General features: G+C 40.1%; 1 protein-coding gene across 4 annotated transcripts in view; it reads right to left on the bottom strand.

The window, feature by feature from the left end:
• SPOCK1 (SPARC (osteonectin), cwcv and kazal like domains proteoglycan 1) overlaps window positions 1-14,469 on the bottom strand; it is a 425,281-nt gene that overhangs the window by 274,087 nt on the left and 136,725 nt on the right. For all 4 annotated transcript variants that reach the window (XM_088661937.1, XM_035105504.3, XM_088661938.1 and 1 more), the window contains exon 3: window positions 14,180-14,225. In XM_088661937.1, the coding sequence (XP_088518063.1) occupies window positions 14,180-14,225 (46 nt within the window). The remainder of the gene's footprint in view (window positions 1-14,179; window positions 14,226-14,469) is intronic.

Below are 14,469 nucleotides of genomic sequence, written 5' to 3'. Positions count from 1 at the left end.
AAGCAATTATACACCAACCATATGCCCAGCCAGTCAGACCTCAATGCTCTGACTGATATAAGGATGTTTGTAAAAGTGACTTAAAAGAATTTGACACCAATGAGTGGAAAAGTCTGGCGAGTAACAGAAACATCTGGCATTACAGGCACTGGGCTGGCACTCAAAATTATGATGAGAAATTACCCCTACAATTTTAGCACAGAAGTGAGCACAAGAAAGCAAAGCATCGTTCATGGTTTTTCCAATGAAATACACAGATGGAAAAACTGTGGCAGGGCTTGCTAATCTTGGAATAGATTCTTCAGCCACCAGAGAAAATGGAATTAAAATGCATCTAAAAGGATGCTATCTACCATCAAAGAAAATGGACAGCTTATGGGCAATGCCCCTTCTATATTATGCACCAGGGTCTTCCAACTGTCATCACTGGCCAGCATTCTTAAGATTCACGTATTGAAATCAGATCCTGAGGAGATTGTGCATTGCTTTTAATATGTACTAGACTAGGCAATGGAAAGGCACTGCTGTGAAAGAAACATTTTAGGCAGTGTCTGTTTTGAAGTTGTATTGAACCACAGTATTGTAAGACATAAAATCCATATACTACTGAGAACTGTCAACTTTCCCTTACCTCTAAATACAGCTTAAATATATACCGTAATATGACACAGATTTCACTGCCTGCCATATTACTTTATAACTTGAATATAGGGTTACATGAGAAGAAGACAGTTCCATGCAACAAATTCTTCTGCTGGCCATCTATCCTGTGAACAGGATGAAGTCCATTATGTAGGTGTATTTGTTTTTTGGAAATAAAAATATTTGAAACTATGGCAAGATAAACACATCATGAATCTCCATTTTGAGCTAACTGTATACCCCACTGTGTGCATTACTTAATGTGCCTCGCTGCATTTTCTTAAGTAATAATATGATATAAAAGAGTTGCCTCTATCAAAATTTCATTTATAATGCAATGTTGAACTACACAATCTATCCATGCTCCACATTTGTGGCAACACTCTTAATTTATTAAGAATGTTCTACAAAAAAAAAAAGTGTATTGTCTGGAGCTTTAAGAAGCAAAGAGACAGTAGATGTATCATGTTGGTATTTTGTCCAGTTATGGTGTGTTGGAGTGGTGGTTTCCCAGTCTAGGTACCTCTATCCAACACGGTGATTTTGCTTCTTCTGGGAACCTACAGTGTTACTTGCTGGCATCAAACTCAACTTCTGTATGAGAGGAGAGTAATGAAATGGGCAGGTGTGCACCTATGAAACAGGCATCCAGTTTGGACAGGCAGTCTCCATTGTTTTGTGGGCAAGATGGATGTGACCATTAATGCTGCTGGAGCTGCCAATTCTTTTCCTCCTCTGTGTTCCCGACACTAGCTACACTGATCATATTAGAGGACAAAATTTCAATGGATACATCTATATGAATGTGAAAGCAGGGAAACACTTTATTTGCACATGCAATGTGGTTCATGCAAATGAAAATATAAGAGGAAAATTATCTGCACATTTAAAGTCCAATTTTTATGAGCCTCTATTAGATTGTGCCTTTGAAGTATTGGCCAGTATTTCACAGGTTTCAGTACTGAAAATGCCAATGTATTAACTCATGTAAAATTCACAATGGGAAATAGAACATTTGACCTCTGTTTCATGCGCTCAGTCTCTAAAAGCTTCTTGATGCAGTGATTTGCAGTTATCGTCATTACTGCTTGCATTAAAACAAATTGCACTGTGTTAAAATAGCACCTGGACGTCTAATAGTTGAAAGGGTTATCTGAGCTTTTTTATTGTAATCTTGGTTTGCCTTTCTTTTCCTTCGGCACTTCAAATTATTGCAACATGAAAGTTGTAGAAGTTGTCACCAAAAATGCTTTAATGCACTTGAGAAATGCTATTTTCTCATTGTTAGTTCAAGAAAAAAATGCAAATTTATTTAAGTGGTAATGGTGTATTTTGCAATGAAAGGCATACTAAATGACTAAGGTAATCCATTAAGATCGGGCTGGATTTTTGCCAGGTTAAGACATTACTGTAAATGAAATGTGGGCTCCCTCACCACCCAAATCATTTCACCTCTTCAATTATTGTTCTAATTAAAAATGTAGGCACTAAATAAATGAAAAATCTAAATAAATCCTTACAGCACATCATACTGCGTGACACAAAGGCAATCTAGGTATTTAGAATTACCATTGTGTTTCTAATCAGGCTTCTCATCTATTTTCAGAATCTATAATCTAAAAATATGCACAGCATTAAAATAATGTCCCTCCACTTAACAGGAGTATTTTATTTCAAAGTGTTTTATTTCTTAGTGCAAGCCTAAGTATTACCCTCTGTTTTAATTATGAGCAAATTGAGACACAGGCACTCTGGGTTAAGTAAGGTCACACACAGAAAGCTGAATGTAAAAATCAAAGCAGAAAGTTAACACAAATTATACAGATCTTGCATCTCATCTGAATATATAAATCTTGAGACAGCCAAAATTAAGCATTTTTAATTTCAATTAATTTCAACGACAGGGTTAAGCATAAGCTGTTTATAAACTTTGGTTGGATGATGCCAATAATACTTTGCAATATTATTACACTCCTCAAAATACACGGTGCCTGACTGTTTCAATACTGGTGCTTAATGTTTCCTAATCACAACTTTAACTCAATTTTCACTAGTATACAATACATATTTACATTGCAATCCTATACCCCTGGGGTGGGGAGCCCCACTGCACAAGCAGAAGTCATTGTGTGGACTTCTGCTGGTGAAATTCGTCACTTGAACCCAACCCTATATATCCTGATTTCCCAACTTCTTATCCTACCACCATATGAAATTAAACTCATGGCTGCATATTCTTCAAAACTGGTTTTGCCTGCCTAGTCACAGTGGCTGCTGCTCAGTGGTTGGATTCTTGCAATGTGCTCTACATGGGGCTGCTCTTGAGTTTGGAAGATGCTGCTAGTGCAGAATGTAGAAGCCAAGTTAGTGAGTGGGTAGTTGCTCGTGCACTTATAACACCTGCATTTGCTGACAGTTAGCTACAAAACCAAGTTCAAGGTGCTTGTATCAACATATAAGGCAGAACACAAATTAGTACCTAGGTGCCCACTGGATCGCCAAGATTCTGCTCTTGATACAGCACCACGGTTTTTGAGGTCTGTTAAAGAAGCCCTCCTAAGAGGAATACATCGACCAAGGGTGCAATATGTGGTGATGTGCGAGAGGCTATTCTCAATCTTAGCATCCCATTTAACCACAGATTCGACTGGGACCAACCCTTTGGGGCTTTAGATGCCTTTTGAATACTTATTTATTCATGCATTTGGGAAGTACTGTTCTCTCTTGCTGGACTGTATATCATTTTTATGTTTTACTGCTGTTGCTGGTTTTAGATTGTTTCATACCAGGGATGAGGAAACTTTTCCAGCCTGAGGGCAACATGCCAGTGGTGACCACTGGGCCAGAGACAAAACATGGCAGAGCAATGAAGTTCCCTACTCCATTTTTATAGGATATTTATTTTGCTGTACCCCAATCTGGTGGGTTTTTTTTTAAGAATTAAGAAGAGGCTAAAAGTCCACTGAAGAACTATGGAAGATATCCCACATGGTTCCAGATGGACCATCAAACCTTGAGGATCAACACTCAGACAAGCTTTACATGAATAGTTCAGCTCACATTTATCTGGTCACAGGCCAATATATTGAACCCCTTTTTTTTTTAAATGAAGGGTATGCCTTTGTTATAAAGACTACAGTCCAATCGCCATAACAAGCCTTCCTGCTATCACAGGATTTGATGGGGTGGAAATCTCCCTCTACCCCAGGGGTCGACAAACTAAGGCCCGTGGGCCGGATCAGGCCAAATTGCCTTCAGGATCCGGCCCACATCTTGTCCATGGATCGACGTGGGGATTCTGTTCATTCGGTCTGTGCCATTCCCCCCCCCCCGCGTCATTCCATTTCCCCCCCTATCCCTCACACACACCACAGTGGTGCCTCCTCACTTTGCCCATCTTTGGGCACAAAAAATGGCCGGCACGGGCAACAGAAGTTGCGTCTACGCATGTCCGGAAGTGCGTAGATGCAACTTTCGGTGTCGCTTTGCCCATCTATGGGCACCAAAAATGGCTACTGCCGACACCGGAAGTCGCGTCTACACACTTCCGGACATGGGGGGGGGGAATGGCCACCAGCAGGAGAATATGAGGGAGAATAACTGGAGACGAAGTGATACGGGGGACCGCTGGGAAACGGTATGAAAAAACGGGGGTTTCCCGGGGAAAATGGGGTACTTGACAGCTATGGACTGGCCTGCGGCTAAAAAAAATTGCCAACCCCTGCTCTACCCAGCTCCAAACAGCTCTGCTGTCTTCTGTTCCCCAGTTTGCAACCTGTAGAAATTCCCCCAAACAGAGCACGTTGGAAGGCAACATGGGACCCCCTGGTTCCAGAGCTGGATCCTCTGTCATCCCATGCCATCATTGGGCTCAGCTGCTGTGCCCGCTCCTGGTTTACCTGCCTTGTCTCCTACCGCAGCCCCAGTGTAAGCAGCAGAGTGGTGGGTGTAGCAGAGGCTGTGCTGCTCGGTCACACCCTGCTGCTGCCTGGCTGGGGTTAGGATTGCTCTGTTCATGTTAAACTGAATTACAAATCTGATGGCAAGTCAAACACAGAGACATTCTAATATAATGTACTGAAGAATTAAATAATACAGGAAGACATCCTTATAGGTTTTGCTCATATGTGGTTTGTCAGAGCCTACAGCTATTCCAACTATATATTTAATGCTAAGTACTTCATTTCATTCACAGTGTTTCAGTTATTGTTCTCTGCATATTCAAGCACTATTAAAATAGAGCTGATTTATTGGGCAATCACTCTTATTAATAAATGTCAAAACCCAGAGTATTTGGGGTGGTGGTGGTGGTGGTGGTATAAATGGCCAAACAGAAAATCTGCCAAGTGAAAAAGAAATAACAGAAAGATTTTCGGAAACTGCACATTTAAGGGGAGCAAAATAGATACAGAAATAAACAATTCCAGAAAATGGATTTATGAGTGGCTTCTCAAAAAGCACATCTTGGTTAGGGCTAAACGAAAATTGAAGCCTTCAAAAATAATTGCAGGTTCCATGTTTTTACCCTGCATCACAATTCTCTCATTATCTCCTTCTGGAAGGATATTCATTAACTCCAGTCATCATCTCTCTCTCTCTCTCTCTCTCTCTCTCTCTCTCTCTCTCTCTCTCTCTCTCTCTCCCACCCCCCAGCAGTACTGAAACCATTTTGTGGGTCATAATTCAGCTGTCAGACACTAGGAAGACGTGGGTCCTATTCTTACTTCATATGGGAAAGTGGAAGGACTGGTATACATTCAGGTGTTTGTAGATAAAAGATACCAGGGGCTCCCAGCTGATACAATGCTAAATACTTTACTGTGCATCTTGGAAACATTTCTTCCTTGGACCAGTGGGCATATTGCTGTCTCACATGCACCAGTTTATATAAGGCTGCCCAGAAACCAGCTAGCATACCAATGGAACAAGGGAGCAGAGGAATGAATCATATTTTCCAGCTGAAGCATACAGGAGTTTCTGTGCAGAAGGATGCTTGGAAATCTCTCATGATTATCCTTCCTTCTTGGAAAAAAGAATCTTGTGAAAATATAAAGGATAAGCTACTATATATACTATGTGTCTGAGAACAGTTTTTCCCCCTTTTGGGGAAAAGACAATACAGTATCTGGAAGAGAGAATAATCTACTACACTGCATGCTCACAGGCCTTTTAAATATCTGAACACTTTTGGCATTCTCGGGCCTTTTAGGTGCTGCAAACAGGGCACATAGTGTCTGCCAGCCACTTCTTCTCTTCCACACATGAGATAACAAGGCATATTGACCTGAATGCGTAGATGGAATTTGCTTCCTGCAGAGCTAAAAGCCAATGAATAATTTTTGATGACAGGGCGTGGAAAATCAGATAGCAAGAAATAACGAGTTAGGAGTTGGCCTGCTAAAAAGAATAGGAGTGGCTGTTCAAGATTAGGGAAGAATGAGAAAAGGTTCAAAAGGTGGAACCATGAAAAGGATACAAAGATGTCGGATCTAATCAGGTAGGTAGCTGTGTTGGTCTGTGTTGGGGGGAGGGGCGGAGGAATAAAAAATTGTCCAGTAGCATTTGAAGGTATCTGAAGCTTATACCAGAACAAACTTAGTGGATCTAATCAGAATACCATAAACACAATGGACGAGGATTTTCAACAGTTGAAATATTGGTATTGGGAATGGGTTGGTCTTCCTTAAGGGTAGAGGCTCAAGAGCAGGAGTAGCAGAAACGATGCACTCAAATGCTGTAGTTAGTTGATAAGTCGCATCAGCCCCAGACGGCATGACCAATGGCCAGGGATGGTGAGAGTTGTAGTCCCACAGCATCTGGAGGGTGCTACATTGGCTATCCATGCTCTAGAGTTCAACATTCAATCAAACAGAAAGCTGGCAAGCAAAGACTGTGTAAGACAAAACCATAAACCTGGGTTCAGGTAACACACTAAGGGCTATGACTTAGCTCACAGAAGCAGGAGGGCCAGAGGAGGAGGAGGAGGAGGAGGAGGAGGAGGAGGAGGAGGAGGAGGAGGAGGAGTTTGGATTTGATATCCCGCTTTACCACTACCCTAAGGAGTCTCAAAGCAGTTAACAATCTCCTTTCCCTTCCTCCCCCACAACAAACACTCTATGAGGTGAGTGGGGCTGAGAGACTTCAGAGAAGTGTGACTAGCCCAAGGTCACCCAGCAGCTGCATGTGGAGGAGTGGGGAATCGAACCCGGTTCACCAGATTACGAGTCTACTGCTCTTAACCACTACACCACTCTGGCACCAGAGGAGCAGCAAAGCCGCCATAATCTCCTCTTTGGGAGCCTGCATGCACTAAGACAAGATCTGCCTTAGCTTTACATGTAAACTGAGCCACTGCCATGCCTAGTTTGACCCTAAGTTGCTTTTAAGGGATGGAGCCCTGCAATTAATGTTGCCGAAGCCTGGTTCAGTAACACTAAGCCAACCTTGGGTAATGTGGTAGCAGTCAGACTGTGGGGAGGAATCCTGTAGCTGTGGTATCACTCTGTAAGCCTCTCATTTGTTCATTCAGTCTGAGACAGGGTTTGGCTCAGCATTAGCATTACTTGCAAACTGGGTCACTGAGTGATTTCTGTCAGGACTATGGCAAGAAAGGAAAAACTGAAACTTCCCCTTCCTCAGTCCCAAGACCGCTCACAGAATTGGTATCATGTCTAGCCTGGGTCTCAGAGATCTCTTTATGAAAGCAGCCAATTCTGCTGAACCACTGAGACCCATGGTGACATCAAGTTTTTTCATTTATGCTATCCTTGATATTTAGTCAATATAGAAATAAGATATTAATGAAGATTCATGCACCATGCCATTTTTAAGTTAATATTTTGCTTTAATGCAATTGTGAACTTTGAGAGGTTGGGTTGCTTATTCGAGGTTAATTACAAATGTTTGTATACCCTCACTAGAGCAATTTCAGAAACTGCCGTGGAACATGTGGGAAATGTAGTTCGAAAGGTCCTGCCAAATAGGTGAATGACATTTGCACCTCCTACATCTATTATATCTGGCAGTTCTATAATCTCTTGCACCCAACATTCTGGAGAAATTGGATATAGTCTCATTTACGAGACAGGTTTTCTTTTTTCAGTGTATCCATCTGCTTGCTTATTAGAAATAATAATGGTCATTCAGTGAGACCAGTATTTTTTAATTCAAAGCATATTTCTGCAGTACAAAAAGCATCCCATTACTTCCAGTGTTTCTGCCTTTTGGGTAATGATGCTTTTTAAAATGCCATATGGCAAACAAATTATAAACCATTCCAAACTGGTTCACTGATTTTAAGGCTATCAATGTTTATTCTTTATTGGTGCACATTACCAGAAAAATTAACAGCATCTGCTTGCATATCTAGGATTCTGCAAATCTGTTAAGAATTTAAATGAATCTCTGCTACAGTGGCATGTAAGATTTTTTGTGCTGGATATATGTTCTTTTAACTTAATATTTCAGCAGTTAACCATTGATAAGAATGAACACATTTCTGATGGCACATCTCTTCCTTCCTTCAAATCCTTCATTAAAAAAATCTCCTTCTTCTTTCAACTAGCCTTTTAAATGGATATCTTTATACTGATTTGCACCTGTATTTTAATTATTTTTATACAGATATATTTAACTGTTTTTAATCATGGATTGCTTTCAGTTTGTTTTATTGTATTGTTCTACCACTGATGTGTTTATTGAGCTCCTTCAGGAGGAAGGGGAGAATATAAATATTATTCTTAACAGCAATCTTGTTGGCACAACTTCTTAGTTCTTATCATCTAGTGAAGCGAAGCTGAAGTACCTATAACTGAACTAAAACATATTCTCCCCTTGTTTACCTTCACCTTCACCTCCTCTTCCTTTATCACCTCTACTGCATTGAGAATTGTGGATAGGGCAAAGGCCTGTATTATTATTTATAAAGCCAAACAACATATATTATTGTTGTTGCTCATAGTGATTACACAGAAATGATGCTGTTATGCTACACCTACTGATGACTTTTTCTCTTGTACATATGAAGTATGTAGTAAAGGTAGACAACCACTTTTCCAGCTCTATCTTTAAAATCTGACACCATCTTATTTTTTAAAAAGGGAATAATTGCAGGGATCAGGACTAAAATGTAACAAGGTGAACTGTTCAAGTCCACAGAGCACGTTTAATGTTTGAGAGCCGGCCCTATAATGTAGTTCAATGAGCAGTAGCAGAACAGCTATAGTAAAAATGACAGGAAGGATACTACTCGCAAACAGGGGGGGGGGCGGGCTCAGGCTGCACAACTGGAATATATGGTACATTTACACAACACCCAAGTTCTTCTGGAATGACTTGAAGGGCAAGCAGCAGCATTTAGACTAAGCTGTATTTGCTACTCTTCTAGGAACAAGAAATAAGACAGCGAAGTCACACCTCCTGCCAATGGGCAATCAGGGGTGCACTTGTGGCCAATGTACATATTTCCTTATTTTAGCAGGCAATAAACCTCCATCACTAGCATCTTCCCTCCACTCTCAGGGGCAGGTAGAGGCATATTCTCATTTGGAATATTTATTTATTTCATTTCTATACCACTCTTCATCCAAGGATCAGAGAGTGGCTTACAATATAAATCTGAACCTTTTATTCTGAATGAAGGAGAAAAGATCTGGAAGCATGGGGAAAGTGTGGGCCATTTGCGTTTGTTTGTAACTGCTACGTTCCATGATATCAGAAGAAACCTCCATTGTGCGCTTCTCTTTTGGCTCAAATCCACAACTGCTTTGGACGAAGTACAGATTGTTGGTTTCTTTTCCAGTCCCTGGAGCGATCTTTAATTCTGAATGAATGTGTTACGTCCAAGAGTAAAAGAGCATAGAGGTTTGCGGCTTCTGAGCTTCCAACCATTGAGTTTTCGCTATCTCTGTTGGGTGCCATTGTTAGTCTACGGGGCTAAGAGTGGAAGAAAACATCCCTTTCATCCTCGTGCCTGTGTATCCGGTTCTCTCATTCTCTGTCAAGTCCTCACATTTGAAGTGAAAGAATTCCCGCATAAGGGGAGAAAAGTGAGTCAATATTGTAATCTCAGAGGAGAATAGAATCCTAATGATTATTTTAATAGTTTAATTGTTGGCCCTTCCATTTTATGACTATAAACATGTTCTGCCAATATCTTCCCTCCCTCCACTTTAAATTCAGGAATAAGACCTCAAATTGGCAAACGTGCCACCTGTCCTATCCCCCAATCCTACTTCCTAGTCACAGCGAGCAAGAATACACATTCCCAGCATTAAAATTAACCCAAACTTTGAAATTAGAACTATGTACTTCTGCTGATTACTGATCAATTATGCGAGACTTTCAGGGCGCAGTCCGATCCACCAGCAGAGGTGCATTGGGAAGTGGCAGAAGCCTAATTATGTTGGTGGAACTCGAAATACGATACTGGCCTGACAGATCTGCCAGTAGAACTCCTCTGACATACCTGTAGAATACTGTGCTTGCAGAGCTATTTCACCAGTGAAAGTATGTTGATGAAATTTGGGTGAGCTGTGGATGGGACAGCGTAAGAGCACACTTATGCAAAATCTTCTACACACCCAGAACATGGCCACACCGCTGCAAAGCTTTAGACAACCTGCCAACCTGGTGTAAGGAATTTACCTCCCAAAACAAAGTAGCCACCTCCGGTCACCTTCCATCCTGCCATAGGATATGGCATCACAGCACACTACCACCAATATAAAACCCCATATAGGGAGACTATAAGACATTCATTTCACATGTATTTGGAGCTCACAGAGTGGTATTCTGATGATGGGAAACTATGGAACAAGGAATACTTGGCTCATCTGACAATGGAGGCTTTAAAATGAAACTCTTAACAATTAGGACATACAGAGATGTATGATGTGTAGCGTTGTATCAACAACACTGTCATTCCCTGCCTGCCTTTATTTTGGCCTATGGTAATAGGACTTAACTGCCAAGAGTCAATTATCTGTATAAAAACTGCCCAGTTTATGAAGTCTGATTTCTGAACAGCTTAAATCAATAATTTTAAACAGGTCACTGATTATATGTCAGAGTGCAATAGCTCTGCCTTGGATTTTTAGGGAGAAAATGTGCAGACTAGCTTCAGAACCCCTGGAGAGGAAACGTGGCATTCACAATAACAGTAAACTGATTAGCAGCTTGAAAGTAAGGCAATTACAAATATGAGAGAGAACTTGACATCATTAGAATTCCAAGAGCACAAATACATTAGCATCCCAGGAAATACAAGACAATAAAAACCAGCAATGCAATGCAGGAGCATAAGGCTTACTTATATAAAATGGTCACATTTCAGTAAAGAATGAAACCGAGCCCTCCTGAACTCATCCCAACACACATCACCATTACAACACACACATTCAATCACCACATAATACAGCCGGGAAGCTTGAGATTATGTACCATTAGAAAATGGGTGCGTCCTTTCACAAATACCTTATTTGCATAAACGAGATAATTATGCATTAAGAATTGCACATTCAAATCATTGTATGTCCACAGAGAAAAGTAATTCTTCTGCCAATCAACAGTGAAAAACAAAAAAACCAAATTTAAATCCTGGAAACGCAAGGCTTAAGGAGGGATTTAGGTAGCCTACAGACATTATGTTGAACATCTAATCCAAACAGAGATGTATTTCATTGGTATTCTAGTAGTGGCAAACCTGAAACTTGCATGAGTGAATTGTCCTTAAGTTGCATCCAGAAACACATAAGAGATAAATTCCAGGGCAGAACAACAGCACAATCTAGCTGTTTTTGTAGAAATGATTGGATCTCAATGATACTTTTAGCACTTCATCAGGCACATATTGGTCAGTAACTACTGTGATGTACATCACATAATACAGCAATAAATATGGAAGAGAATACTATTTGTAATGTGCCAGTGAAATGTCAGGGATTTTTAAAATTTGTAATAGAACTGGTTGCTTACTGCATAGTAATTTACAAAACTGCATGCCTTATAATGCTGGTCACCAGCCTGGGAAGCTGTCCTCTTATATATGCCAGAGCGCCAGCAGTGCTTGTTTGCAGTAGACACCATGCAGTGTAAAGATGATCAATAGCATCTGCTAAAATTTTAATGAGGCAAGACCCAGGGAAGGTTAATTGTCCCACATGTTATCCTTGCTAGTAACAGAGTCTTAATGAAAAACCATTTCAAGCAGCTTTATTTTTTTCTTATTTAAGGGTTTTCAGGACACCAGTGCAGAATGGTATTCTTCTGCCATGCTGTTGGGTGCAGCAGAAATGTAAGTTCTAGGGGAGAAATGTGGCTGTCACATTGTTAGAAATCTAGTGTGGTACCCATCCGTTTATTAACAAAATCCTTCCAGTAGCACCTTAGAGACCAACTAAGTTTGTCATTGGTATGATATCTGAAGAAGTGTGCATGCACACGAAAGCTCATACCAACGACAAACTTAGTTGGTCTCTAAGGTGCTACTGGAAGGAATTTTTTTATTTTGTTTCGACTACGTCAGACCAACATGCCAACATGGCTCAGTTTATAATATGCACTTGAACTACTTTCCGGTTGAATGGTTGCAGATTATTTGCTTTTTACTCAACTGGCAGAAACTGATATGTACAACCCCAGCAGGACTGCTAATGTGCCTTATTATCTTCTCAGTATGAGATATGGAAAGAATCTGCTGCACAACCCTGTATAGAAGGGGTTAAAAAATGGTGGTTTTCCCCTTGAAGGGAACATGGATATGTGTGTTCATTAAGCAAGTAATGCCTTCCTTACCTCCAGCCAAGACCTGGGTGCATTACGTATATATCCCTGACAGAGGACTGAATGCAAGGGCTGTGACAGCACCCCCACTTCCCTAACATCCTAATACAATTTGAAAAGAAGGAAGCTAGAGAAAGTAGTCACTTTGTGGTTAATGGTATTTTCCTGACTATAGTTTATGGATAGGATTAGAGATATGTTCTATTCCTCTTCTTATAGTACCAGTGTTCAGATTAGTATCCCACAGATCAACACAAGCAGCAGCAACAGGCTGTATAAATGAGGTTATAACTAAGAATTTTGGCATGTTCATCTGTACAACATTCGACAGCACAAAGATAAAAGGGTCGGACGCTAGAGTCAGGCATTAAGGATGGAGGATGATCTAAAAGTTTGAGAAACTGCTGTAGAGTCTCTGGAAATTCTAGATCCTATGATAAACTTCTAAACTGCCCACATGTAAAATCTCTATGTGCTCCAACCAATCAGAATTTATTAAATACCTTTCTTAAAGTACTTGTGGCTTCCATTAATCTGTGATTAGAAATGGATCATCTGACTAGAAATGGATTGTGAATATACTGTGCTGCTCTATATTCTTTAAGAATCCAGACATATGTTACTGTTATAGATAGGATATTGGGCTATATGAATTTTTAGAGTAATGGCAGGCCAGATATTCCTTTACCATGTTACTTTCCTCAAGGCAGGTGAGTTTTAGTCTGCTAGGTTAATGATTCCATAATTTGGTAACATTGTTTCCTTGAGTGACAGATTTCATCAACACTTTACCAGTATTTCCTTGCCAACATATTGTATTGCATCACAGCACTGACTCTTTTATTTCTGTATACTGCACACGAGAGCAAGACAGCTCTGACACCTTTTCCTTTAGCACATTTGATTGGTGTACTCTTTGCTGTGGGAGATTTTTTTTTTTTTGCACTCACAAGGAAACAAAAATTGCATTTAACAGCAGTCTTTCCAGGGGTAGCATTACACTATTGTTTACGGTGACCTTTTATTTTCAGATGAGGAAGCAAGCTAAAATATTGCTTGCACACAAGCACACTCAAAAGGGAAAAGGGAAAAGAACAGAAATGTAGCAAGAAAAATGAAAATACACCGGTTTTTTGCAGTGCATTTTTATTTTATTTTTACTTTCACAATGCTATTCCAATGCAGACGAGAGATCATAGAAAGGTTACTGGGGAAAATGAGATCTTTACACAACATGTAAAGCACCAGTCTTCATGAAAAAGTCATTTATACTGGGGAAAGGCACAACAGTAAATTAGACACTCTCTTCAAAGCACCACTTCCCCAGTTTTCAAAGCATTCCCACCGGGCTGCTAATGAGTAAAAGAAGTATCACAGAAGATCCTAATTCCATGTTGCAACTACAGTACTTGGAACTTTATTGTTTAATCTGGGGTCACCAACCTAGTGCCCACAGTCACCACGATAACTGTGAAGGCCTTCACTGGTGCTCCTGGACAGAGCATCTAGATGCTAAGATTTATTTGCTTTCTTTAGTGTTTTTAAGGTTCTAGCCCTCCTTGAAAAGGAAGTTGTGAAGCAAAAGGTGCAGGTACCCTTGTAAGCAATTTCTATGAAATAAGCCAGGCTGGCTGCTCCTGTCATTAGCTGTTTTAAACCAATATGTGAAGCTATGTTGTTGGGAAACCAAGCAATATGGATATTGATACTTATAAAACAAAGCAATTTTATAGAGTGAATATAAAATTTCTTTTACCTTGATCAAAAGGCTTGTTTGGGTTCCAGTTTCTGAAATAATCATCCTAAAGGGAAGAAAATAGGAGTGAAAACAGTTAAACCGATAAAATTCTTTTGGGCAAATCTTTTATTTATTTTTTGTTAAACAAATATGCAAAGCTCTTTTTCTGTAATCCATTTACTGTTTGGCCTCAAGATAAAACAAAGTTTAAAAAATTAGAATGTTGCTTTCAAACATATACACACTAAATATAACACAGAAAATGAAGATATATTTCACAACTCAAAATACTGTGCTTAGTGGCTCCA

This window comes from Zootoca vivipara, chromosome 2 (genome assembly GCF_965207765.1).
Source record: "Zootoca vivipara chromosome 2, rZooViv2.hap1.1, whole genome shotgun sequence".
NCBI classification, from domain to species: domain Eukaryota; kingdom Metazoa; phylum Chordata; class Lepidosauria; order Squamata; family Lacertidae; genus Zootoca; species Zootoca vivipara.
This window is presented reverse-complemented; position numbering and strand designations above follow the sequence as displayed.